This window comes from Macaca mulatta, chromosome 4 (assembly GCF_049350105.2).
Source record: "Macaca mulatta isolate MMU2019108-1 chromosome 4, T2T-MMU8v2.0, whole genome shotgun sequence".
In the NCBI taxonomy this organism is placed as follows: Eukaryota; Metazoa; Chordata; class Mammalia; order Primates; family Cercopithecidae; genus Macaca; species Macaca mulatta.
In genome coordinates, this window is record NC_133409.1 from 129,226,706 (window position 1) to 129,254,366 (window position 27,661).

The 27,661-nt window shown below is 43.2% G+C and overlaps 1 protein-coding gene and 2 pseudogenes across 1 annotated transcript; all 3 read left to right on the plus strand.

Moving 5' to 3' along the window:
• The first annotated feature begins 221 nt into the window (after positions 1 to 221).
• LOC114677833 (U6 spliceosomal RNA) lies at positions 222 to 321 on the plus strand (annotated as a pseudogene).
• Positions 322 to 5,145: 4,824 nt separating this feature from the next.
• On the plus strand, positions 5,146 to 27,661 carry GCM1 (glial cells missing transcription factor 1). The gene is made up of 6 exons (XM_015136485.3): positions 5,146 to 5,275; positions 8,252 to 8,462; positions 20,388 to 20,640; positions 22,574 to 22,686; positions 23,730 to 23,858; positions 25,707 to 27,661. Exons 2-6 carry the CDS (start codon positions 8,388 to 8,390, stop codon positions 26,445 to 26,447), a joined length of 1,311 nt encoding a protein of 436 aa, XP_014991971.1. The 5' UTR covers positions 5,146 to 5,275; positions 8,252 to 8,387; the 3' UTR covers positions 26,448 to 27,661.
• On the plus strand, positions 6,099 to 6,202 carry LOC114677953 (small nucleolar RNA U3; annotated as a pseudogene).

The window sequence follows — 27,661 nt, forward strand, 5'->3', positions numbered from 1 at the left end:
TTGACACCAGAAGGGATCAGAATGTTAGATAGACATACTCTCCCACGAAGGAAATGACTTTTAACATCATTCTTCTCCAGTTCATATTTTTCCTTTGACTTATGTCAGTTTGCTGATGCCAAAAGTTTGGTTACACCACCTTGTAAACATCAAGCTACTTTACCTCTCTGTGCCTCAGTTTCCTTATGCTATTTTCATACTTATATAGCTTAATAATACCAGTACTCCCTTCAACACATATGCTAATTGGAATGATAGAGAAGGTTAGCATGGCTTCTGTACAAGGATGGCATGCAAGTCAGTGAAACATTCCATGTATTTCTTAATATATTCAGTAGCAGACTACGCTGACTATAGTTAATAACAATGTATTGTATGTTGCAAAATAGCTAGAAGAGAGGACTTGAAATACTCCCTAACACGTGAAACAGTAAATACTCAAGGTGAGGGATACCCCAAATACTCTGACTTGATCATTACACATACTATGCGTGTAGCCAAAATATCATATGTACCAACAAATATGTAGAACTACTACAAATTTATAGTACATTTCATGAAGAGGTTGTGAGAACTAAATGTTTGGAAAGATGCCAGATACACAATAAGTGATAAATAAAAGTCCACAGTAGAACAGCTGGGCACAGTGGCTCACGCTTGTAATCTCAGCACTTTGGGAGGCTGAGGTGGGTGGATCACCTGAGGTCAGGAGTTCGAGACCAGCTTGGACAACATGGTGAAACCCCGTCTCTATTAAACATACAAAAATTAGCTGGGCATGGTGGCACATGCCTGTAGCCCCAGCTACTCAGGAGGCTGAGGCACAAGAATCGCTTGAACCGGGGAGGTGGAGGTTGCAGTGAGCCAAGATTGCGCCACTGCACTCCAGCCTGAGCGACAGAGCAAGACTCTGTCTCAAAAAAAAAAAAAAGTCCACAGTAGAAGAACTGGGCAAATGGATGAAACTAGATAGGGTAGATACCAGAAGGATAGAACTGTAGGTATAGAAGTTCATCCATTAGGTAGAACAAGGTATCTCGTAGGCTGTGAATTGGAAACCACAGGCAATAGTCTAGGCAAACTTGTCAGCCCTGAGAGTCTGGCATGGTCACCCCAAACCAAAGGCAGCACAATAATGCTCCCTCCCTGGTTCCCGAACATGTAGAAATATGAAGGTGTGGGTTATGGTTGATATTGTGACTGGGATGTGGCTGGCATCTTGCGTCTGGGAATTCTGTGCATGGGACAGTCTGACCCAAATAATTATCCTGCTTAAAATGCCTAAAGCATCACTATTGATGAAAAAAAAAACAAAAAACAAAAAACAAAACCCCAGAATGATCTCAATAGGCAGGCCTCAGAGTGTCAGGGAATGCAAGAGTAGAGATACTGAGAAATCCAATCATTAGTGGTTGAGGTCAGTTCCCAAGTAATAGGGCCTCTAGCCACCTGGCTTAAGGCAGGATTCCTGTCTCTAGGGGAGGAGGCACAGGGTGGAAAGAGTGACGTAGAACTCAGATTTTATAGGAGTGGAGACAAAGACTCCAGATGCTGAACACGGCTCCAGGGCTCTTCATGCAGTACCGTGGTCAACAGGCATGTCTCTGAGTTCTACCCCAGCTCTGCTACTACTTACATTTCTGTGTGATATCATTTGTCTGAGTCTTGATCTCCTTCTCCACAAAAGAGATATAAGAATAGTACCTATTTGATAGGGATGCTGTATGGATCAAGGGTGATAATACAGACAGGTGCTTAAGCGTGGCGCCTGATTCATTCTAAGTGTGCAATCAAGGGAAGCTACTAAGATTATTGTTATTAATAACAATGACAGAGATCCAATTAGGGAATGTGGCCAGGCAAGGTGGCTCACACCTATAATCTCAGCACTTTGGGAGGCTGAGGCAGTGGAACACTGGATCCCAGGAGTTCGAGCCCAGCCTGGGCAACACAGTGAGACCCTGTCTCTACAAAAAGTTTTTAAAATTAGCTGGGTGTGGTAGCATGTGCCTGTGGTCCCAGCTACTTGGGAGGCTGAGGTGGGAGGATAGGTTGAGCCTGGGAGGAGGAGGCTGCAGTGAGCTGAGATTGCGCCACTGCACTCCAGTCTGGGTGACAGAGCAAGACTCCGTGTTAAACAACAAAACAAAACAAAAACAATTAGGAGAATTTGGGTAATAAGTTGGGACCTTGGCCTTAAGAAAGCAAAAATACCCTTACTAGACTGGGACATCACGTTCACAGCTCTATCAGAATGTGGAGCCAGAGCTTCTCAGCGCCCTCCTGTGTCCGAGCAGGGTTGGTGCTTGGGACAAGGATGGCTGTGATGCTGCAGCTGGAAACCCAGCAGGTCTTTCTATGAGGAGAGGGAAAGTGGAATATCCCAACTTGGTCGTGAAGGAACTAGCAGCCTCGCTGGGGAGCCAGAACCAACACTCATCAACAATGAAAAGCAATAGCCCGATGTGGTGGTGGGCACCTGGAATCCCAGCTGCTTGGGAGGCTGAGGGGGGAGAATGACTTGAACCCAGGAGTTTGAGTCTACCCTGGGCCACACAGGGAAATCCTATCTCCAAAAAAAGCAAAACAAAACCAATCAACCGAACAAATAAAACAAAACAACTAAAAGCAATAGCATGTAAAATAGGATTGCAAATAAAAATAATATCTTTTTGTTCTGTATGGGAACAAAAAGATATAGGAAAACAAAAGTTTGAAAGGACATGCCCAATATGTTAACAGTGGAAACCTATGGGAGATGAAAATATGAGTTTTTTAAAAATCATGAATTTATTTTGTAATTTTAAAACACTATTAGTTCCAAGTGATACAAGACAGCATATAATTCAGAGTTAAGAGTTCAACATGGCCGGGCACCGTGGCTCATACCTGTAGTTCCAGCACTTTGGGAGGCCAAGGCAAGCGATTTCTTGAGCCTAGGAGTTCAAGACCAGCCTAGGCAACATGGTGAAACCCCATCTCTACAAAAAATACAAAAATTAGCAGGATAGCGGGACGTGGTCAGGTGCACCTGTAGTACCAGCTACTTGGGAGGCTGAGGTGGGAGGATCGCTTGAGCCCAGGAAAGCAAGACCATAGTGAGCGATAATCACACCACTGCACTCCAGCCTGGGTGGCAGAGTGAGATCCCGTCTCAAAGAAGAAACAAAAGAGTTCTACAGCATCACAGAAATAAGAAATCATGTGTTCTAGAATAGTGTGGGAAGCTCTCATAAGGAGCTCTCGTAAGGATTTATTGCCTGTTGACACTAAATCCACTCTTTACTCTGCTTTGTGATTCTGGTGCTAGACCCTGTAGACATCCTTTTTCACCAGCTGGCATAATTTTAGGCTTTGTCCTCATACAATGTATCTGAGGGATGGAGAAATGTCCTCCTGACCAACAAAGGGATTACAGAAAGGAGACCAAGACTGGCCAGATAAAGTACAATAAGATCAAGCAGGGTTGGCCAGGCGTGGTGGCTAACTCCTCTAATCCCAGCACTTTGGGAGGCTGAGGCGGGTGGATCACCTGAGGTTAGGAGTTCAAGACCAGCCTGACCAACATGGAGAAACCCTACCTCTACTAAAAATACAAAATTAGCTGAACTTGGTGGTGCATGCCTGTAATCCCAGCTACTCGGGAAGCTGAGGCAGGAGAATCACCTGAACTCAGGAGGCAGAGGTTGTAGTAAGCCAAGATAGCGCAATTGCACTCCAGCCTAGGCAACAAGATCGAAAATCCATTTGAAAAAAAAAAAAATGAAGCAGGGTCTTAAACTTCAGGCAGGAAAGGAATTTGTTCATGAACTGAAAGACAAATGGGAACTCTATTAGGGGCCGCTGAATGCAACTATGAGGCGTTCCAAGCCTTTTGCCTTCTGGTCTTCTCATCTCTGCCTCCTAATCCTCATCCTTGAGAGTCTGGACCTTCCTGACAGGTACTGATCCCTCGTCATGTTGTCCAAGATATTGTCACTCCCCTAAACACCCTCTTCCAGTCCTTCGTGCCTTGATAAATATCTATTTGTCCTTCAAAAGGCTCATCGAGCATCATTTTGGTGGTTTTCTCTGGTTCTCCTCCCTCCAGCTTAATAGCCTTCTCATTTATATTACTTCTATTCTATGCATCAATTTTAAATGGCCTTATTTAGTAGCTTTGTTCATCTTTTCTACTAGAATGAACTTCTTAATGGCTTTCATTCTCTCTTGTGTTGCCAAGGCCTAGCAGACTACCTAGAACAAAACAGATGAACTGAACTGATTTAGGCTGTACTGCGGATGTCACTGAAAGGAAGAATAGCACTGAGGGTGTCTCTAGAAGAAAGAATTGGGGTTTTTTTGTTTGTTTTTTTGTTTGTTTGTTTGTTTGTTTTTTGAGATGGAGCCTTACTCTGTCATCCAGGCTGGAGTGCAGTGACGCGATCTCAGCTCACTGCAACCTCCACTTCCCAGTTCCCTGCCTCAGTCCCCCAGGTAGCTGGGATTACAGGCGTGTGCCACCACACCCGGCTAATTTTTGTATTTCTAGTAGAGACAGGGTTTCACCATCTTGGCCAGGCTAGTATTGATCTCCTAATCTCATGATCCACTGACATCAGTCTCCCAAAGTGCTAGGATTACAGGCGTGAGTCACCACGCCGACCAAGAATTGTGTATTTTTAGGGGATTAGAACACTCAGAAGTAGTGGGACATTATTGCTAGGGTTAAGATAGCATTTCAGTATTTCTGGTAGAGAGGATGTTGGCTGTCCACTGTCTATACCAGTAAATTTCCTCACCATAATATCTCTCTCTCTCTGTCTGTCTTCTCTCTCTTGCACACACGAGAGAGAACTATGACCTGCCGCGTAAACAGTGGGAGAATTAGGACCTACTGTGAATCGTCTGCCTGGGGCCCAACCTGTAACATCACAAGAAGAAAAACTCTGTACTTCCTCATGAGGTTCTTTTCAATGTCCATTTTAGTTCGAATGTCCTCATAACATAAAGGGAGGGGGAAGTTCAGAGATACATCATAGAATATTCATCACATTGCTGGCATTCTGAGAAGAATCAGGCTGGTTAAGTGACTCCCAGGCTGCTCTTACCTATCCAGAGCCTAGAGCATCTAGATTTTGATTGGACCATTGCCAGAACTCATTAGCATAGTGTACCCTGACCTGGAGTAGGGAACAGCGTCTGCTCAGAAAATGACCAGAGCCTGCTGGGACTTGAACCAGCAGTAAGATTTTCACGACACAGTTCTGTCTGCTTCTCCGTAAGAAGTTAGAAGGTAAGGAAGCCAGAAATCCCGTGGAGAGGCAAATGTAAGGGATGCGGCAACGACCACTCCATTCCTACAGGGTTTCATTTGTTCTAGTTCATTTTTCTGTAGAAATGATGAAAATTGAATATAGTTTGCGCAAGTCGCTTTTAAAAAAGTAGTCTTGACAAGTGTAGTTTTTCAGTCCTAGAAGAGGAAAACAGAGTTTACTTAAGGGCTGTAAAATGGTTTTTTCTTCTTTCCTATGTTTTGTTCTTAACTTTTAGGGAAATATTAAATTAATGCTCATTCGCTTAGCAAATATTAATATCGGGAGAAAATCTAAAAAATAACACAGTTGTTCTGTAATGAAATTTTCTGTATTATTCTTCCCCTAATTTAAAAACAAAAGAGTTATGTCTATGTTGCCTAGGCTTTATAGCAATGTTTTTGATTTTTGAAAATATGAATCTTATTTCCCAAGGTTTTTAAAAAGTAGATCTATTCTAATTAGTTATAACAAAATTTGCAGCATCAGAGACGATATCGTTACTGTTCGGGGTAAGTACATGGAACTGCTGCTTGATATCTGCTTCTTCTATACCTGTTATTTAAGTCCTTTGAATTAGAATCAGTTTGCGGCAATATTTCTTCAGTAACACAATGTTTGTTTCCTAAACATAGAATTTTACTTAAAATCCATGAGGATTTAGTCTTGAAAATCAACATTCAGTTGGGGAACAGAAACTTCATGCTCTGCAACCACTAGCTTGTAGCTCAGTACGGGTATGTGGAACAGAAAGGAAGAGACTCTGATTAGCTTGTCATTTAATGGTCAAGAATTTCATTTATAAAGACTGTACTTTCAAGGATCATTTCTATAGTTTGTTACTAGAGAAATTTCTCTGGACATCTAGAGCACACACGTAAAAGAAAAAAAAAAGGACTTCATTCTTATGTTCAGGTCAACAGTCTTCTATATACATACACTTTCCCTTGGTAGAGTTCAGTGATTGACAAGTACTAGGATCATATAACACTAAATAACTAAAGAACAGGCCAGGCACGGTGGCTCATGCCTGTAATCCCAGCACTTTGGGAGACAGAGACGGGTGGATCACCTGAGGAAAGGAGTTCAAGATCAGCCTTTTCGACATGGTGAAACCCTGTCTCTACTAAAAATACAAAAATTAGCTGGGTGTGATGGTGCGCGCCTGTAATCCCAGCTGCTTGGGAGGCGGAGGTAAGAGAATCGCTGGAACCCCGGAGGTGGAGGCTGCAGTAAGCTGAGATCGTGTCACTGTACTCCAGCCTGGGTGATAAGAATGAGACTCCATTTCAAAAAGTAAAACAAAAACGAAAACAATAAAAACTAAAGAACAGAGTTCATGGATCTTGCCAAAGCTTAGGCTATTAATCTGCCTTGCAGTTTGAGTTCCCTGTTAAATAGCTCTACATAACATCATTATGTCTCTTGTTTTATAAGAGTACCAATAAATGAAATGTTACACATGTGAACATGTTTCACTTCATAGCCTACTAACAAGTACCTTTCATCTGCAAAATTATTCATTTTTTTCCTCAGGGTAGAACATTTCAAATTTTCTTTCTTTTTTCTTTTTTTTTCTTTGTAAATCTCCTTTAGCCAATTATAGTTAGAAATTAGAGCAGTATTTCTCGTGAGGGAAGAAATGCCATTTGAACAAACTTTTACTTATTCGTTCATTTATTTACTTATTTTTTGAGACAAGGTCTCACTCTGTCACCCAGGCTGGCTTGCAGTGACACAATCTTGACTCACTGCAGCCTCAACCTCCTGGGCTCAGGTAATCCTCCCGCCTCAGCCTCCCAAAGTAACTGGGACTACAGGCACGCAACACCACGCCCAGCTAGTGTTTTGTACTTCTTATACAAACAGGGTTTCTCCATGTTTCCCAGGCTGGTCTTGAACTCCTAGACTTAAGTGATCCATCTGTCTTGGCCTCCCAAAGTGTTGGGATTACAAGTTGCTAGCACCTAATGGGTAGAGAACAGGGATGCTGCCAAACAGTTTACAACATGCAAAATCTCCCAACAGCAAAGAATTATCTGGTCCAAAATGTCAGTAGTGCCAAGGTTAAGTAACCCTGTTTCAGATGAATCAGATATAAGCATATTAGTTGATAATATTTGAAGATATATAGTGCACACAGGATTTATTGCAGAGACCAAAACTAATCTTTATGGTGATTTGGATTTTCAAATATATTTTTTTCTGGCCATGTGCGGGGGCTCACGCCTGTAATCCCGACACTTTGGGAGGCTGAGGTGGGTGGATCACTTGAGGTCAGGAGTTCGAGATCAGGCTGGCCAAGAGGGTGAAACCCCGTCTCTACTAAAAATACAAAAATCAGCTGTGTGTGGTGGCACATGCCTGTAATCCCAGCTACTGGGGAGGATGAGGCAGGAGAGTTGCTTGAACCCATGAGGCGGAGGTTGCAGTGAGCCGAGATCGCACCATCACACTCCAGCCTGGGTGAATAAGTGAGATTCTGTCTCAAAAAAAAAAAAAAAAAAAAAAAAAACATATATATATATATATATATGTATATTTTTTCTAGATAAATTCAATGTGATGTTCCCCTCTTGCAGCTTCAACCACACATTAGCTAATTTATGAAGGCATTTCTGTGGAAACAACTCCAAGCTAGTATCCTCCTGCCCTAGCAGGAAAAGGTCCTAGCCATTGTTTACAGATGACAACTGTCTCTGCTAAGGCCTTCACTACTCTGCTAAGGATCTTGCAATGAGAAAGCAAGCCCAAACCCAAGGGTGAAAGCAATGATCACATGCTTGTAATTCCCGATGGCCAACTTTTAAGTAAAATCACTAATGGCTCCTATGTTTTGTTTTTTATTAGTATGTTGGTACTTGCAAAAATGTCAGTGAAACAGGTTTTTCTGGCAGAGGAGCACTGATTTTTAAAAATCTCTTTAATGGCCAATACTAATATAATTTATTTTTTAGCCCTAGAAAACAATCTCCTGGTCTAAGGTGCTTGAGTGGGCCAATCCAGCTATATCAAGAACCTTTGAGAACAAAATTCTCAAGCACTTCTGAGGGGAGTCGAATAGGTGAAAACCTTGGCTGGCCTGACCTTATCATGGAACCTGATGACTTTGATTCTGAAGACAAAGAGATATTAAGCTGGGATATTAATGATGTGAAGCTGCCACAGGTACGTACTTGCTATAAAAATCTGCCTTCAGCATTGGGCTATGAAGTCTTGACTATTAACATGCGGAGACCTGGAAGGCAATTGGTGAGGGTTCGCTGGGTAAATTCCTCTCCCCCAGAGCTTCAGCTGGACAGCTGACTGAGGGATTTTAAGAAGAGATGGCAAGACCTATGATTGGAGTGGGTCTTTACTTACCAGACTCCCACACTTAGAGACTGATGCAAAGAAATTTCTACTTCCATTGTCTTTAAAAGTTGGCTTGACTCAGGTTGCCCTCGCTCTGGCTAGATGGTATGATAAAACCCATGATAATTTATTTGGCCATAAATTGACTCTTTTTTATGCGCAAGTCCTCATACAACCTTATTTGCTGTAGTGATAGTTTTAACTCAGATTCATGTCTAACTGGAATGTGCTGGAATCCAGATGATATTGTTCTCTTGTGGAATACAGCATGCTCTTCTTCCTTTTGTCTTTTTCCTCTTCTTTCTTTCTTCTCTTTCCTTTGCCTTGCCTTGCCTTCTTGTCTTCCTTCCTTCCTTCCTTCCTTCCTTCCTTCCTTCCTTCCTTCCTTCCTTCCTTCCTTCCTTCCTTTCTTTCTTTCTTTCTTTCTTTCTTTCTTTCTTTCTTTCTTTCTTTCTTTCTTTCCTTTCTCTTTCTTTCTTTTCTTTCTTTCCTTCCTTCCTTCTTTCCTTTCTTCCTTCCTTCCTTCCTTCCTTTCTTTCTTTCCTTTTCTTTTCTTTCTCCACTTTTTCTTTTTTTTTTTTTTTTTTTGAGGCAGGGTCTGGCTCTGTGAACTAGGTTGGAGTGCAGTAATGCGACCTCAGCTCACTACAGCCTCAGCCTCCTGAGTTCAAGTGATTGTCCCACCTCAACCTCCCAAGTAGCTGGGACCATAGGCGCATGCCAACACAGCTGGCTAATTTTTGTATTTTTTGTAGAGATGGGGTTTTGCCGTGTTGCCCAGGCTGGTCTTGAACTCCTGGGCTCAAGTGATCCCCCTGCCTATCTGGGACCACAGGCACACCAAGCTAATTTTTGTATTTGTGTGTGTGTGTATGTAGAGACAGGGCTTCGCTGTGTTGCCCAGGCTGGTCCCGAGCTCCTGGGCTCAAGCAATCCACTCGCTTCTGCCTCCCAAAGTGCTGGGATTACAGGCGTAAACAGCCTGGCCTCTTCTCCTCCTATTTTGTAAATACCATACATGCACTGAAAATAGAGAGACTTCATTTCACATTTTATTTGGCAACTGACTTTTTTTTTTTTTAAGATGGGATTTGCCTGGTCTCCCGGGCTGGAATGCAGTGGTACCATCATAGCTCACTGCAGTTTCAATCTCCTGGGCTCAAGTGATCCTCCTGCGTCAGCCTCCTGAGAAGCTGAGACCACAGGCATGTGCCATCACTCCTGGCTAATTGAAAAAAAAAATGTTTTTTGAGAGGAGGGTTTCACAATGCTGCCCAGGTTGGTCTCAAACTACTGGCCTCGAACAACCCTTCTGTCTCAGCTTCTCAAGTAGCTGGAATTATAGGCACACATTACTTGTTTAATACTGATTTTCCATATATATCATTGTTTACTTCCTTGGCTTCCTTTATTAACATTTAAGATATTTTCACTAGAACTTGTTTGAAAAGGTGACTAGACCAGTACCAAGTCATGAAAAAGTCAGTCCCATCTGCCTGATTCTGGGTGATAAGGAATCTGAGTTATCAGAAGCAGAGGAGAGGGAATAGAGATTCCCCTATCTTTGTAACTGATCCAGAATTTCTAACGAAGACTTCCTTTTGTTTCTCTTTATGCTTTTTCTTAACTTCCAACCTCACCCCCTCTACCCCTCCCACCACCCCCGACCCCACATCTATATCCTCTCTTGGTAGGTCTTGGGACAGATCTGGAGAACAAAAGTGTGCCCCACTTTCCATCCATGGTTCTAGAAACCACAGTTGAATCATATGCAAATATCTATTTTAGGGATTTGTGTTTGTTGTTGCTCTTAATTAGTATTACAATTATTGTCACTGTTGTGGAGATACTTTAAAGTAAACCTTAATTGCTCTTGGCTCCAGGACCCATATTTTCACCTATTTCTAACTTCATGATTGCAACACCCAAATAGAAGTTGGACAGACACGAAATCAAGAGTTGAAGTAAACAGATACGTAGAAGACTTTACAGTGTCACATTCTATAGCAAGAGTTTTAGTGAGTTTGAGAACCCCATGAAATGGTGGGTGACACTGTGTCTTAACAGGCATTTTTTTCTGGGACACAATTCCTCATCAGATCCATAAAAAAGAGATGAAGACCTCTTTCCTATAGGGAAACCTGAGGCTCATAAAAGTTCATGTTCCAACATGAATTTCCAAAAATGAAAGTATTTGCAGCTACCTAGGACATTAAACTGAGAAATTTATAGCAAAAACTGCACATTTGGTTTTAGAAATGTATTTATAGTTCATTAAAAAGTACTAAGATTGCTCATGGAAATAGCTAAGTGTCTTCCAATTTGTTAAATATGTCAGGGAAATGATTAAAAATGCAAATATTCCTTAGTATTTTCTGAGTAGAGAGAATACCATCCTCATCTGGGTTTATGCTAGCTTTATCATAGGACCAAGAAACACTTGAGCTCTTGGAAAGATTTCCAGGCATTAGATTTTATATTGTGTGAGCATATCTGGAGACAGAGGGGTATACTATGAAAAGTACAGGACTTGGAGACAAATGCCCTAGATTTGAATTCTAGCTCCACCTCCTTTTTTTTTTTTTTTTGTAGAGCCTTGAGTTGTTTACCTTTTCTGAAACTTCCTTTCCTCTCTGAAAATGAGGGGGTTGCGCCAAATGGTCTGGTATGTACCTATTAGTTCTAATAGTCTAGAATTCTAGAAATGTCAGCCTTGTGCCTAGCACAGTGCCTGACGTGTATGAAACAACAAATGTTGAATATGGAATTCGTTAATAAGTGGCTCCATTGTTTAGAATCTGTGTGAGACTGGAGAAATTGATTTTCTTAAGTCTTAGCTACCTCCTGTAGAATGAAAATAGTAATTCTCCACATATCCTGCCTCAGTCTCTAAGATGTTTAGAATACTGTTCCCTAAATATATTCTGTAGAGTACAAGTTACATGGAATTTTAATAGGTACTGTGAAGAAAGAAAAAGAGCAATACGAGGTTCAACAAGGTTAACCAGATTTCTTGACTGCAGGCATGGAGTCTTTCTCACCATCCTGTGCATTGGTGGGTCTCCCAAGGAGGCTGTGTTAGGCAGTGTAAACCCAACTTATTTTTGACCATGAAATGTTTTTCCTGAAGCCCTTCAGGAGTTGATGTTCCCCAGACTACATATTTGGCATTTAACAAATGTGGTTTAAAGGATCAAATGTAATGGCTTATTATGATTATAAATTTTTCTAATTCCACTCTCTGCCCCATCGATCCAAATCATTTATAATTTATATTCATAATTTTATATTCTTGCCAGAATTATTAGTTATAAAACACGTAGGAGAATTCCTTTTCTGTTTATCCTTTCACATGCTTCAAGTTTCAAGTTTCTTTTCCTTCCTTCCTTCCTTCCTTCCTTCCTTCCTTCCTTCCTTCCTTCCTTCCTTCCTTCCTTCTCTTTCTTCCTTTCTTTGTTTCAGACGGAGTCTCATTCTGTTGCCCAGGCTAGAGTGCAGTGGCGCTGTCTAGGCTCCCTGCAAGCTCCACCTCCCGGGTTCAGGCCATTCTCCTGCCTCAGCCTCACAAGTAGCTGGGACTACAGGCGCCTGACACCACGCCAGGCTAATTTTTTGTATTTTTAGTAGAGACAGGGTTTCACCATGGTAGCAAGGATGGTCTCAGTCTCCTGACCTCCTGATCCACCCACCTCGGCCTCCCAATGTGCTGGGATTACAGGCGTGAGCCACCGCGCCTGGCCTTTCAAGTTTCAAAATGATTACCAGTTGCATCTTCTGATCTGAGAAACTCCATGTGTCTTTAAATAGTTCAGATACATCAAGGCTTATGGGTTAATTTTGACAACAGTGAGCAGTAATATCCTCACTAAGATATCAGACGTTTTTGAGAAACTGAAATGTGGGAGACACTGCAGTAGGCTCAGGGATACTGGGGCCATTAAGCTACGTTAACTTCCTTGGAAATGCTCATGATCTTCTGGGCTAGTGGAACAAGATTACTGCTTAAATAGAGAATCAATGCCTTGTAGAAAAATGCTAGAGGAGTTTGAAAGAAGGAGTGTGTAATTCAACATGACCCTGGCATGGGGAACAAGGCCAGAAGAGTTTGTGTAAGGTTAGAGAAAAAAAAAAAATTAAATCAATCATCTATTACTTATGTCATTAACTACAACAACAGTCTGAATTCAGCAACAGTCTGAATTTAGGAAACATGCTGGCCTGGACAACAGGAAGGAAACATAATGTAATGAGTTGCATTACTCTCTGCTTGATACTACACAAGCCATTTCCATATAACCATCCTGGCAGGGGCGTTGACTTTCAAGGTCCTTGTAGGGAACCAGGGTCTGAAGACTCAAATGTTCACATTTTAGAGAGTTGTGCACAAGTGTTCAGCATGAAGATTTTGGGGACTACTGGTGGTTTGGAAGCAGGCCATCCTAAGAGGACTCTGTTGTTTTACAGGTAGTAGAAAGCCGTTAATCTTGGGCTGGAAAATGTCAAGATCAGATCCTAGGGCTTAGAAAGTCCTCAATTCTTCCAGCTTCACTTGTCCTTAGTAAATCTTTCCTCTCTTGTATTTGTTTCCTGTGTGTTGCCTCCTTTATGTTGTGTGTGTCTTTACAAATCCTCATTTCACTTTTTTCTGGCCATTCCTCCATTTTGATTCCATTTCTCTTCAATATAACCTGTGGGAAACCAGCCCAGAAATGCAGGCACTTGACTTAAATTTTTTTTTTTTTTTTTTCTTGGAGACAAGAGTCTCTCTTTTGCCTGGGCTGGAGTGTGGAGTGGTGTGATCTTGGCACACTGCAACCTATCTGTCTCCCGGGTTCAAGCAATTCTCGTGCCTCCGCCTACCATGTAGCTGGGGCTACAGGCGCACACCACCACGCCTGGCTAATTTTTATATATATGTATTTTTTTAGTAGAGATGGGGTTTTACCATGTTGGCCAGACTGGTCTCGAGCTCCTGGCCTCAAGTGATCTGCCTGCCTCAGCCTCCTGAAGTTCTGGGATTACAGGCATGAGCCACTGTGCCCAGCCAGCTTAAACCATTATTGATAAAACTGTCTTTATTTCAAGCCAATTTGCTTTCCCTTCCTATTCCCCTTAAATTACATTTGCACCTAGAAAGTTCAAATCTAATTGCTTTAAGGTTTGCTTGATCCAAGCAGCAAATGTCTGGTGTTGATTTAGTCTTGATTTAAAATGTGGATTACATGGTCCTGGAGAGTGTCACACTCTTATTAGTACTGATTGTAATACTTTAGAGAACTTTGAATCTCTACGAATTATTTTCTTCTGGTTGAAAATTGGGAAGAAATTCAGTTCCTTTTTCTCTTAAATAGTACCCATTTCACTAGTGAGAGGAGAGCACCCACTGTGTTTCAAATACCAGCCAGTTTCTCTCAGTTCAGATTGTGCCAATAGCACTACAACCAACAAACACCCTGGATCATTTTGTTCCTACACACTGAGCAGTTTGCAGATTAAACCCATGGCCAAAGCCACCCCAAGCCATTAACTCACAAAATTACAAGGTTTAAGTACTTTTTTTTTTTTTTTTGTAGAGAGAACATTCTCTAGTATAGAATAGTAAAGTCAACTGCAAAGGGGCCACAGTTCTGATTAGTTCATTCCTGGACTATGATTTTAGCCAGCTAAATCTGAGTACTACAACTGGCTTGTTCTGATTACGTGTGGACACATGGATTCACAGAGAGAGCTCAGATATTCATGTTTGTTTACAATTTTGGGCTTCTCTTTTGCAGAGACAGACTTCCTTTGTGGCATGCAGTGCAGTGGCATGATCTTGGCTCACTGCAATCTCTGCCTCCCAGGTTCAAGCAATTCTTTTGCCTCAACCTCCTGAGTAGCTGGGATTACAGGCATGTGCCACCATGCCTGGCTAATTTTTGTATTTTTGATAGACAAATTTCCTTTGTCTCCATCCTTGACCTCAAGGGTCATTTGAACTTCCCTGAGACAGCCCTACCTATATGGGCTCCCACGATCACTGGGGCCTCTGCAATTGGGACCAGAATTCTTCTGCCACTTTGTGCTTCTGGTGTGATGCAGATAGGAGCATTACTGCATCTGCTGGTGCCCTGCAGCAGGTCCCTTGCTTAGCTGGGTGGAGTGGAAAAGGGAAGCGAAAAGAGAATACAGACAGAGTTTGAAAGCTGGGGTAACTTGGCATAGTTTAGTGTTTTCAGAGTAAATAAGGAACTTTGTCCTGAGTCTTTTTTTTTTTTTTTTCAGACGGAGTCTCGCTCTGTCGCCCAGGCTGGAGTGCAGTGGTGTGATCCCAGCTCACTGCAACCTCTGCCTCCCGGGTTCAAGCGATTCTCCTGCCTCAGCCTCCTGAGTAGCTGGGACTACAGGTGCCCGCCACTGCGCCTGGCTAATTTTTTGTATTTTTAGTAGAGACGGGGCTTCACCGTGTTAGCCAGGATGCTCTTGATCTCCTGACCTTGTGATCTGCCCACCTCAGCCTCCCAAAGTGCTGGGATTACAGGCCTGAACCACTGCACCTGGCCTGTCCTGAGTTTTGATTTCTTGACTAAGAAATACCAGGATTAGTCTAAAGAGTAATCAGTAATTTTTTTTTTTTTTTTTTGAGATGGGGGTCTTACTATCTTGCCTAAGCTGGTCTTGAACTCCTGAGCTCAAGCAACCTTCTGCCTTAGCCTACTGGGTAGACATTCCCCACCATGCCTGCCCTAAGGAGTAATTCTTGAACAAACACAGAAGCATTTTGTTGAATTGAATTTCTTTGCTTGGTAACACTTCACGTTTTATTTCCAGTTGGCCCAGAAGAGATAAGTTCTTGAAAAGTTGTGTGTAAATCAAAACGTTGGTTGAAGATTTTTTTTCTGTTTTCCATAATATCTGATTTTTGTACCTCTATATAATTTGCTTTAAAGTATGTTTGTTTGCTATTCCTGTTCTACTTGGAAACATTTATTTATAAGTAATGAATAAGCTATATAATTAATGAAAATCTGGAAGGTAATTGCTTTATACAAGTGCAGACTATATTCCAAATGAAAATCAATTTCATAATATGATCGTATGATAATGTAGATATTTTTGATACTTTATTTCAGAATTTGTATTTTACTTTATTAGTTTTATATAACAATACTTAATTTCTTCAGGTACCCTCTTAAAACTTCAAGTAGTTGAACAAATTAGAATGAGGTGAGGATGAAGGGTGTTCTAGGAGTGCATAGAGCTACAAAGATTTTGATTGAGTTAGAGGATTAAATACGTTAGTAAAAAATTGTACCCAGAAGTCATCAAAATATCAGTTAAGCCCCCAATGATGTTACCCAGGAGATTATAAAATATAAATTAGTTAAGTCTACCTGTTGGAAACCTTAGAAATATTCCCTTTCAATTATAAACTTCTTAACTAAAAGGAAAAACAAAGAGTTACTCATGAAAAGTTAGAAATTAAAACAAACAAAGGATCTAAAAAGAAGAAAGTATTTTGTGGGGATTTGCTAAACATGAAGAAATGATTATTGTTTCTTATTAAATTTTACCTCTCTGAGGCCTTGGTTTAAACAGGTTTCAGAAATCACAATCATCCGTCTGACACTTGAGTTCCTTTGCATTATTGAGAGCTGGGTTTTCTCTTAATTTCAGTGTAAAAAGACATCAAAGACCCCACTAAACGTCCAGGTCAAAGACCAGGCATGAATAAATGGCCCAGAGACTAGCTTGATGTGAGTACATTTACTCCTAGTAATGTTCTCAGTCCATACATTGTCTAAATTATTACTGCTTTTTTTTTTTTTTTTTTTTTTAGACAAAGAACTCTTGTCACCCAGGCTGGAGTGCAGTGGCATGATCTTGGCTCACTGCAATCTCTGCCTCCCAGGTTCAAGCAATTCTTTTGCCTCAACCTCCTGAGTAGCTGGGATTACAGGCATGCGCCACCATGCCTGGCTAATTTTTGTATTTTTCATAGAGATGGGGTTTCACCACGTTGGCCAGTCTGGTCTCAAACTTCTGGCTTCAAGTGATCCACCCACCTTGGCCTCCCAAAGTGCTGGGATTACAGGGGCGAGTCACTGCACCTGGCTATTACTGCATTATTAATAGAACAGGAAAACTAACATACCAGTGGAGGGACTATCAGAAAAAAGCTTAAAGGATGGTAGAGACCAATTCTTCCTCTACAAGCAAGGAGTCTTTGCTTTAATCAGAACATCTGAGATGTTCTCACAAATACATTCCACTCCTTCTGGTTCATGAGGTCTATGGCTCTGACCAACCTAAAGAGGCCACTTACCTTTAAAGCATGAAAATCTCAGCTTTCCTCTAAGTCTACCTTGCCCTCATCTCTGCTATCCTGACAACTGTGCTTTATGTTGGAATAATTCAAGTGCACCAGTAGTTTTTTACAGTTCAATATTAGAGGAAAGTACACTCAGAAAAAAAATCTATTTTTAGGGGAGACGGTCTCACTGTGTTGCCCAGGCTGGTCTTGAACTCCTGGGCTCAAGAGATTATCCAGCCTTGGCCTCCCAAAGTGCTGGGATTACAGGTGTGAGCCACTATTCCTGGCCAAAAGTACACATTTTAATGTTTTAACCTACATTATTATTTCAAAAGGTAAGATACTCTATTATGCTTTCTATGGTATTTCTGTGACAGAAAACAAGAGAGCACTGTTTGCAGCTTTGGGTCAGAAAAAGGAAGGAAGGAAGGGAAGATAAGGTGGGTGGAGAGAGCAGGAGGCATGCTGCCTGGGGAGCTTCTCTCACCCGGGCATTGAGTCTCAGCAAGCCCAAAATTACTAGGGAACTGGGGAGGAGAAGGGACAGTCTGGGAAAGCAAATGGTCCAACCAGCATTCTGGCCTGGCCATCTGGGAATCTCTGCTGTAACTACCTAAAGGACCACAGGGAACTTCTCCAGATGTAACCCCCCTAGTATTTATACCCTTCCCCCTCCCAAACCGCAGTAGTTACAGCACAGCACACAAAGGGCCAGCCACTGTCATGCCATGAGAAGGAAGTTTGTGGAACAAGAGGTGTACTAATTAAGCTTTTATTTTATAGGGACTTGGACTCTTTTATTATTATTATTTTTTATTGAGACAGAGTTTCACTCTTGTTGCCCAGGCTGGAGTGCAATGGCACGATCTTGGCTCGCTGCAACCTACACCTCCCAGATTCAAGTGATTCTCCTGCCTTGGACTCCCAAGAAGCAGGGATTACCGGCGCCCACCACCACACCTGGATAATTTTTTGTATTTTTAGTAGAGACGGGGTTTCACCATGTTGGGCAGGCTGGTCTTGAACTCCTGATCTCAGGTGATCCACCCATCTCAGCCTCCCAAAGTGCTAGGATTACAAGCATGAGCCACCTTGCCCAGCCGGGACTTGGACTCTTATCTTGCATTCGGCTTGGCAAGGTTTAAAGCATGAAGTGACCTCTACTGGGTCTTCTCTCTCCCGAAAGCCAGTGACTCTTAAAACTGCATTGACTGGCTGAGGGCAGTTCCAGATCTGATAGAATAACAGTTAATATTGAGGAGGAACCTGCTGCATGCGAGGCACTGTTTTAAGTGCATCGTGTATGTTAATTCAGTAAGTCCTCAAAACCTCCCTCTGGGGACTCATGTTACCCCATTTTACAGAGCTGGAAACAGAGGCACTGAGGAGAAAATAACTTGCTTAAGACTCATACCCAGAAAGACAGTGTACCTCCAGAGTCCAAGCTTGCAGCCAGGAATCTCAGACTCTTTGTGAAGGGTCAGATAGTAAATATTGCAGTCTTTGTGGGCCATAGAGTCTCTGCTGCGGTGGTGTAAAAACATCCATAGGCAACACTTAAGTGAATGAACATAGATCAGTTTCTATAAAACTTTATTTACAAAAACAGGCAATGGGCAGGATTTGGCCTATGGGTCCTAGTTTGCTCACTGCAGCTCTTAACCACCAAATAGTACTACCCTGCATGTACCTAAAACCTCTCATTTATATTTCCTCAGACCACCTCAGGCCCTGTGACATTCCATTCAACAAGTATCGTTATATGGAATCTATAGTTTACAACACATCTGCTCTTCACAGCACTTTTGTGAGGCAGGTTTAATCAATGTTCCAGTTTTAGAGAAGAGCAAAACAGGCTTTAAAGACAAAGTTACTTGCCCAGAGTCTCAAGTTACAAAGTTCTTTGGCACGTTCTAAATTTGAATTCTAACTCAATAAATGCCCATCAATCCTGACACTTTTACTTTTTTCTTCTAAAATTTGTCTTCTTTTATATTGTGGGCTATGCTTTCTGGTTGGGAAAGCAAAGAAGAAGCAACCTAGTCTCTTCTTCTGGACCTTCTAGAATCTTCTATTTTGACCTTCTAGAACCTTCTAGATGAAAAATGTTCTTACACCATGCTAAGTCTCTGAAAGCCATAGGGCATGGACACAGCCTAAGTTTGACTGCTGACACTGCTTACTGATTCTCATTCTAAGAACAAGGGAGGGTCTGTCAAATGCAGCATCTGTGCACCAATGTAGGGCCTAGGAATATGAGCCACAGCATCAGTGACTAACAATTATTTAGAGCTTACAGCATGCTAGGTGCTGTGCTAAGTATTTAATATATATAAAATCGTATTTAATCTTCAGAACAACTCTTCAGGCAGGCAGGTCTCATCCCTATATTACAGATGAAGAAACAGAGGCACAGAGAGCAAAACAATGTGTGCTATAAGGACTGAGTGTCCTGTGTCCTTGGCCTTTCTTAAATTATTATTTTATTTTGGTCAAAAACACAACTTAAAACTTACCATCTTAACCATGTTTAAGTGCATAGTATAGTCGTGGTAATTATATGTACACTGTTGTGCAAAGGAGCTCTAGAACCTTTTCATCTTGCAAATGGAAACTTTGTCCATTGAATGACAACTCTCCTTGTCTCTGATGTTTTAAAGGAGAGTTTAGTCAAATGTTCATACACAGGGCATAGCGCCAATCCCGGGCAATAACAGAGACGCTTTCAGTCAAAACAAGCTCTTTCTTACTCTCCATCATGTTTGAGGCACATGAGTGTAGGGTTAAAGATAAAGGAAGAAAATCTCTGGGGGAAAAGTGGCTCTTTGATCTCTCTGAACCAGGGCTTTTCATCCCTCCCACTGCTTATCTCTGGTGATATTGCATAAACCTGTGTGACTCCCAGCAAGGTAACCACAGCGTGGTACGAGACATTATCTCACTATCCCACCACAATGTTTTCCACAGTTTATTTTGAGTTTTTAGAGAAGGGGTCTTGCTACATTGCCCACGCTGGTCTTGAACCCCTGGCCTCAAGTCATCCTCCCACCTCAGCCTCCTGCAGGCACACCCCACCACACAGGGCCCTGTTTTCCACTGTTATTGTGTCAGAGCATAGCATTACTTAACCTTCAAAAATTCGTACTGAGAAATGGTCATTACTTGTGTCACTGAGGGCTAGGGAAGTGTCAATCAGATGGAACTCACAGGGGCTACCATTTATTTTGATCCAGCGGCTGAATGCCTGACAGACATAGCACTCAGTTGCCATGTTGTGCTGGGCTCCCTGATCCCACTGTCAGAATTAAATGTAGGGAGGCTTTTGCCAAAGGTCTCTTGCCCAGCTCCTGAGTGCCAAAACATCCTTCCCATCTACTCCCTCCACAGTGGGTGACAGCTGTGTTTTCTAGCTTAAACTATAGTCATATCTTTTGTGTTTCTATCAGAACGTGAAAAAGACTGACTGGTTCCAGGAGTGGCCAGATTCCTATGCCAAACACATCTACAGCTCGGAGGACAAGAATGCACAGCGGCACCTGAGCAGCTGGGCCATGCGCAACACCAACAACCACAACTCCCGCATCCTCAAGAAGTCCTGCCTGGGTGTGGTGGTGTGCGGCCGCGACTGCCTCGCAGAGGAGGGACGCAAGATCTACCTGAGACCTGCCATCTGTGACAAGGCCCGGCAGAAGCAGCAGCGTGAGTAGAGCTTGGTGGCAGCAGCAGAAAAGCTGGCATCCCTCAGATGCCCCTACTGGATGGGTCACTATGTCCCAGCACCGCCCAAGGGCACAACGCTCACCCTGGAGTGTAGTGGCAGCCAAGGCTGTTCTGATACGGAGCATATGGAGGGGAACCAACCAGACCCCTTGTGCTCCAGCAAGGACCCCCCGTATCTGCCATACCCAGAGCACCTACCATCAAAAATGCCCCCTTTGGTTAAGGTAGTGGACTGAAGTCTCCTGTTAAAGGGTAGATGGCAGGCGTGGTGGCTCACACCTGTAATCTCAGCACTTTGGGAGGCCAAGATGAGAGGATAAATTGAGCCCAGGTGTTCCAGACCAGCCGGGGCAACATAAGGAGACCCCAACCCATACAAAAAAAATTTAAAAATTAGTCGGGTGTGGTTGCACATGCCTGTGGTCACAGCTACTCTGGAGGCTGAAGCATAAGGATTGCTTGAGCCTGGAAAGTCAAGGCTGCAGTGAACCATAATGGAGCCACTGCACTCCAGGCCGAGCAGCAGAGTGAGATCCTGTCTCCAAAAAAAAAAAGGGAAAATGGCTGGGCGCGGTGGCTCACGCCTGCAATCCTAGCACTTTGGGAGGCCAAGGTAGGCAGATCACCTGAGGTCAGGAGTTCGAGACCAGCCTGGCCAACAAGGCGGAACCCCATCTCTACTAAACACACACACACACAAATTTGCCGGGTGTGGTGGTGTGCACCTGTAATCCCAGCTACTCGGGAGGCCGAGGCAGGAGAATCGCTCGAACCCAGAAGGCAGAGGTTGCAGTGAGCCAAGGTTGCACCACTTGCACTCCAGCCTGGGTGACAGACTCCATCCAAAAATAAAATGAAAAATGTATCACTGAAGGGGTTAATGTTAATTCGTCAATGACCCATGTAAAATTTAGAAGAAAGTAGTTTATTGGACTTGCCACTGGACCTCTTGTGGGTCCCTAAGTGATCTCAATGTGTGCATTAATGTGGAATGGCAGCTGTGAAAGGTTAGACTCAATTCCATTCATTTAGGTTCACATCATAATCACGTGCTGAGATATTTGTTCATTTTCTTAGACACGTTCACTGGATTATGAAATAGATACATTCAGCGTGCCCTGTACCTCGCCCACTTCAAACCTCAAGTTACCTTATATTTTTCCCAGTAGTTTGTCTTCCAAACTTGCTCTTAGATCAGGACCTGGCATCAGTCATTTACACCTCTGTGAAAATGTAGTAGCTGCATTCACTCTCCCATGTAGCTTGGCCCCTTGACCCTTAGTTCTAATTGTGAGTTGAAAGAACTTCTCTTTTTTATTTTTTGAGACAGAGTCTCGCTCTGTCACCCAGGCTGGAGTGCAGTGGCGCCATCTCAGCTCACTGCCACCTCCACCTCCCAGATTCAAGTGATTCTCTTGCCTCAACCTCCTGAGTAACTGGGACTACAGTTGTGCACCACCACGGCCGGCTAATTTTTGTATTTTTAATAGAGACGTGATTTCACCATATTGGCCAGGCTAGTCTTGAGCTTCTGGCCTCAAGTGGATCCGCCTGCCTTGGCCTCCCAAAGTGCTGGGGTTACGAGTGTGAGCCACTGTGCCTGGTCAAAATTTCAAATATCACTAAATAAGTAGGGAGGGATTTTCTGCTCAGAAGAGCTCCTCCCTGACCTGTGAAATACCCTACTTGGTAGGCAACCACTTCCCCTATGTATGTGTGAGACCCATCTGGGCCATTTTGGGGGCCAGGCTTCCGAGGGTCAGGGGTAATATCTAGTGGATGGGAGCTCATGAGACTGTGCCCAGATTTATCCTCTACCATCCTGCAGTCGGGGCTAAAATCTTCAAGGCTGCCCAGGAGTCAACCGACATGGTTCAGCCAGGTGTAGTCATTTTCCTCTGCTCTTTTGTAGGGAAACGCTGTCCCAACTGTGATGGGCCTCTGAAGCTCATCCCTTGCCGAGGTCACGGGGGCTTCCCGGTCACCAACTTCTGGAGGCACGACGGACGCTTTATATTTTTCCAGGTTGGATTTTTGAGTTAGTTACGTGAGAGTTTCGTTACTGAGGAGTTTCACCAGAGGCTAGAGATACACTGGTGAATGAGATCTTGCACCATCCCCGAGGGCTCACACTCTGAGAAAGCAAGTTTGTCTGTCCCCTGCACTTCTAATAGATGTTTGAAGTGCTGGGGAGCTCTAGAAGGGGAGCTGGCTGCTTCCACTCCTCAGGAGAAGTGGCAGCTAATCTAGTCACACTGAGGTTAGCACAGTGCTTCTAAGCATGCCACATGCCACTGGTAGCCTTCAGCAAATCTGAGTTCAAACACCAGCTCTGACTTTTTACTTGCTCTGTAAACCCAAGCAGGTGACTTTCCTCTTCCACGTCCCAGTTTTCTGTAGAATGTGTAAGAGTACTAATGGGGCAGTGGCACCAACAGGGGTGAAGAATGGACCCTGACTCAGACTGCCTGGGTTTGAATTAGTGGGATGCTGGTAAACCAGCTCTCCAAAAAGAAAATGTCCTGATTTGTAGCATTTGCCAGCTTGGGCAATGGAAATATTCCCACGGTGGCTGATTTCAAGCCTGCAGTCATTTTTAACAATCAGCCTAGAAAATTCCTGAATGTTTAACTATTGACTCTCAGCTTTGGCCAGCTCCAGGTAGGGGAATTCTATCTCCCTCACTTCTAGAGGAGGTTACCCAGCTGGCATAATCACTCCGTGCCTCAGTTTCCTGTTCTGTAAACTGGGGGTGATAATAATAGTATGTACCTCAAGGGTTGTGCTGAAGACGAAATGAGATATAAGGCGCACAGGGTGTTTATTAGTGTCCGGCACATACCACAGGAAGCATTTGATAAGTGTTACTTAGCACTGTGATTATGGCTTTGCTGGGTGGGTGAGAGGCAGGCAGGCAGGAGCGTGGTGGGCTTGGGAGCGTCTTCAGAGGTTCATCCAGTCTTGTTACCATAGGAGACTGCAACACCACTCCGGGGGCAGGACACAGAGTGAAGCACAGTCTAGTTAGTGTTATATCGTTTCTTTTCTACTTCCTTGTCTCATTTCAGTCAAAGGGAGAGCATGATCATCCAAAACCAGAAACCAAGTTGGAAGCGGAGGCAAGAAGAGCCATGAAGAAAGTGCATACAGCACCTTCCTCCGTCTCCTTGAGCCTGAAGGGGGGCACAGAGACCAGGGTAATCCTTCATTATGTATGTTCAACACATGCAGTACCTTGCCACGCCTGTGCTGGGAGCGATTTCCTGGGTCCCTTGCTGACACAGGAAAAGCCAGAAATCATGGATTATCAGGCTCATCTGCAAACAAACATGTGCCAAAGAAATTAAATCTGAGGCTTTACTCTTACTTTCTACCATCTTTGTAGCATGCTCTGAACCATAAAGTCCATGTAGTTGGAGAATCATCTTCCCTACTACAATTACAAAGAGAAAGTTGAATTAGCACTTAACTTATATTTGACAAGAACCAAAAACAATTGAAACGATCTCCACAAAATAGTAACCTCATGCATTTCACCGCCCGCCCCCTCCCTGCCCTCCTGAATTTCCATACATCCCCAAACAGATTGTTTTCTTAGCGTATTCTATCAAGATGAAATAAGCAAGCAGTTTCCGAAAATGATGGCTGTCCTAGGGTGGCAATAGTGGAGTGGAGGCTCTTTCCCACAGACAAACTGTGATGTGAAGTCCACTGCTTTATGGGCAGCAGTGCATAGGTTTTCTTGCATTTGTCTGTTTAATATTTATAGTAGTTCCCATACTTTTTCTACTGTTCAAAGTTGCTCATGTCTTTTTGGGAGAACAGAGATGGAGCTGGTCCATCCCTAGAGGCTCTAAATGTACTTTATTTAAACAAAAATTGTAATGTGGGTCCGTTGTAGGGAAATGCGAGCCCCCCAAACCCAAATGGCTATTTCCTCATCCTTTCTCCCAGCCATGGGACAAGTCAAGTGGCATTTCAGTCTCTCATCCAATCTACCTGGTCACAGCCCTTTTTCTCTACCCCCTAAAAGTATCCCCTTAACAGCAAGTACTTTTACCTAAACAAGAGCATAACTTAATTCTCAACCAGATCCTTTTTTTAAATAATTAACTAAAGAATAATATACTTCTTCCATTTAGAAAAATAAATGAATGTACCACTCATGTTCTAGAGGTCTGATTTATGGTTCAACAAAATTCCCATGAATTCACAGAAAAATCTCTTGAGGAAAGGAAAAAGAAAAAAACAACAGCAACCATGGTCTCTCACACTCCAACGAGCACTAAGAAACAGAGAAGTCAAGGGAGGAAATGATGAGAGCGAGAGACCCCTGAGAGTTGTGCTGAGTGTAATATAAATCTTTGAAGTTATACTTTGATATTTTGTGAATAGTTCCTTATAAGTCTCTCAAAAAGGCAATTAGAGGCCAGGCGCTGTGGCTTATGCCTGTAATCCCAGCACTTTGGGAGGCCAAGGCGGGCGGCTCACTTGAGGTCAGGAGTTCGAGACCAGCCTGGCCAACATGGTGAAACCCCATCTCTACCGAAAATACAAAAATTAGCTGGGCGTGGTAGCAGGCGCCTGTAATCCCTGCTCTTGGGAGGCTGAGACATGAGAATCGCTTGAACCCGGGAAGTGGAGGTTGCAGTGAGCTGAGATCGCACCACTGCACTCCAGCCTGGCTGGGCAACAGAGCAAGACTCCATCTCAAAAAAAAAAAAAAAAAAAAAAGGCAATTAGGATATCAGATTTGTGTTTGAGTGTGAGACATCCTAAGTACACTCATGTCTCCACAGAATGTAGGGAAATGTGGCTCTTACTGGTTAGTAAGCTTTAACACGGAAACAGGCAGCCTTTGCCTTTTTCAATGTGTCGTGGTTGTGGTCAAGCTGCTGCATGTATTTCTGCGTCAAGTATTAATGTGTAAGGAATGAGGAAAATCTGACGGAGCTCTTATTTGTGCAGAGTAACTCATGGATGCCTGTGGTAGTGGTTTGGATTTGCTTAACTTATTAACACGAGCATTTCACTTTCCTTTCCAGTCTCTTCCAGGTGAAACACAAAGTCAGGGGAGTTTACCTTTAACTTGGTCTTTCCAGGAAGGCGTCCAACTGCCTGGTAGTTACAGTGGACATCTAATAGCTAACACTCCTCAGCAGAACTCACTAAATGATTGCTTTTCCTTCTCCAAGAGTTATGGTCTGGGAGGAATCACAGATCTGACTGACCAGACTTCCACTGTGGACCCCACGAAGCTCTATGAAAAGCGTAAATTGTCCAGTAGCAGAACCTACAGTAGTGGAGACCTGCTTCCTCCTTCTGCCTCCGGAGTCTACTCTGATCACGGCGATCTGCAGACGTGGAGTAAAAATGCTGCTTTGGGGAGAAATCATCTTAATGACAACTGTTATTCCAATTATCCTTTTCCTCTGACCAGCTGGCCTTGCAGCTTCTCTCCTTCCCAAAACTCTTCAGAACCCTTTTACCAGCAGATTCCACTGGAGCCACCTGCAGCCAAAACTGGCTGTCCCCCATTATGGCCAAATCCAGGGGGGAATCTTTATGAAGAGAAAGTACATGTGGATTTTAACAGCTACGTCCAGTCCCCTGCATACCATTCACCTCAGGAAGACCCCTTTCTCTTCACCTATGCCTCTCATCCTCATCAGCAATATTCACTGCCAAGCAAGAGCAGCAAATGGGATTTTGAGGAAGAAATGACATACTTGGGTTTGGATCACTGCAACAGTGAGATGCTTCTGAACCTGTGTCCTCTGAGATGACCCGAATCTTTCACTATGTGCACCTCCGCCCCTCAAAAATGGGGAAGGGCTGAAAGAATTTCTGTAGGAAATAATTTTTAAAACATAACCATAGATAAATGAGGATCACGATAAGCAGTAGACAAGGCTTTTTTTCCTTTTCTTTTTCTTTCTTTTTTTTTCTTTTGAGACAGAGTCTCACTCTTTTGCCCAGGCTGGAATGCAGTGGTGCAGTCTCGGCTCACTGCAACCTCTGCCTCCCGGGTTCGAGTGATTCTCCTGCCTCAGCCTCCCGAGTAACTGGGGTTACAGGCGCCTGCCACTGCGCCCGGCTAATTTTTCTATTTTTAGTAGAGACAGGGTTTCACCATGTTGGCCAGGCTGCTCTTGAACTCCTGATCTCAAGTGATCCGCCCACCTCAGCATCCCAAAGTGCTGGGATTACAGGCGTGAACCACTGCGCCTGGCTGACAAGGCTTTTTTTTTCATATGAGTAATTTTTTTGGCTCCTTCTCCTCCACTCTAGTACTTCCACCCTCAGTAAGGAATGGAAACCTGTCCCGTCTGGGATGTGAAATGCCCTCTGCTTTTTCCCCCACATTGTTTGGGGCTCCCAGCACCTCAGCCACATTGCATGCTGGATTTTCATTGTCATTGTTGCAAATGAAATGGAGCAGACATTTGACATGCCCACTTATGCAGGACCTGATCTATGCCTTCCCGGGAACTGAGAATGAAGAAACAGAAGTAGATGGTAGAAGAACTGCATAAGGTGTGAAAAGCTGAAGATTCTACCACTGAAGTACTGAATATGTTATCTAGTTGTGAGATTAGTGTGTAAAATACATGTTTTCTAGATGATTTCTAAGACTTGTGATGACAAGGAACCTGACCTAACCCCATTATTCATAAAGACAAAGAACAGCAATGTTAAATTGCCATACGAAGAGAAATACTAGTGATGTGCATGGTCTCCTTGCCTCTCACTGACTTCCCCTTGCACAGGGGCTTCTGTTTTGTCCCATTTATTATTTCTGGCACCTATATGAATGTGGGGTTTGTAATAGGTGAGAAATATTTGCTTAGAGAAGCTCTTGGGCAATTAGCCTGGCAGTGATTGGCCGGCCATGTTTGAATGCCAGTTTCTCTTCTTTGCTGAAGTACTTCATAATAAATAAAAGTAAGCCTAGACACAAAATCTGGAGAGAACCATGCAATAAACAAGTATTTTTAAA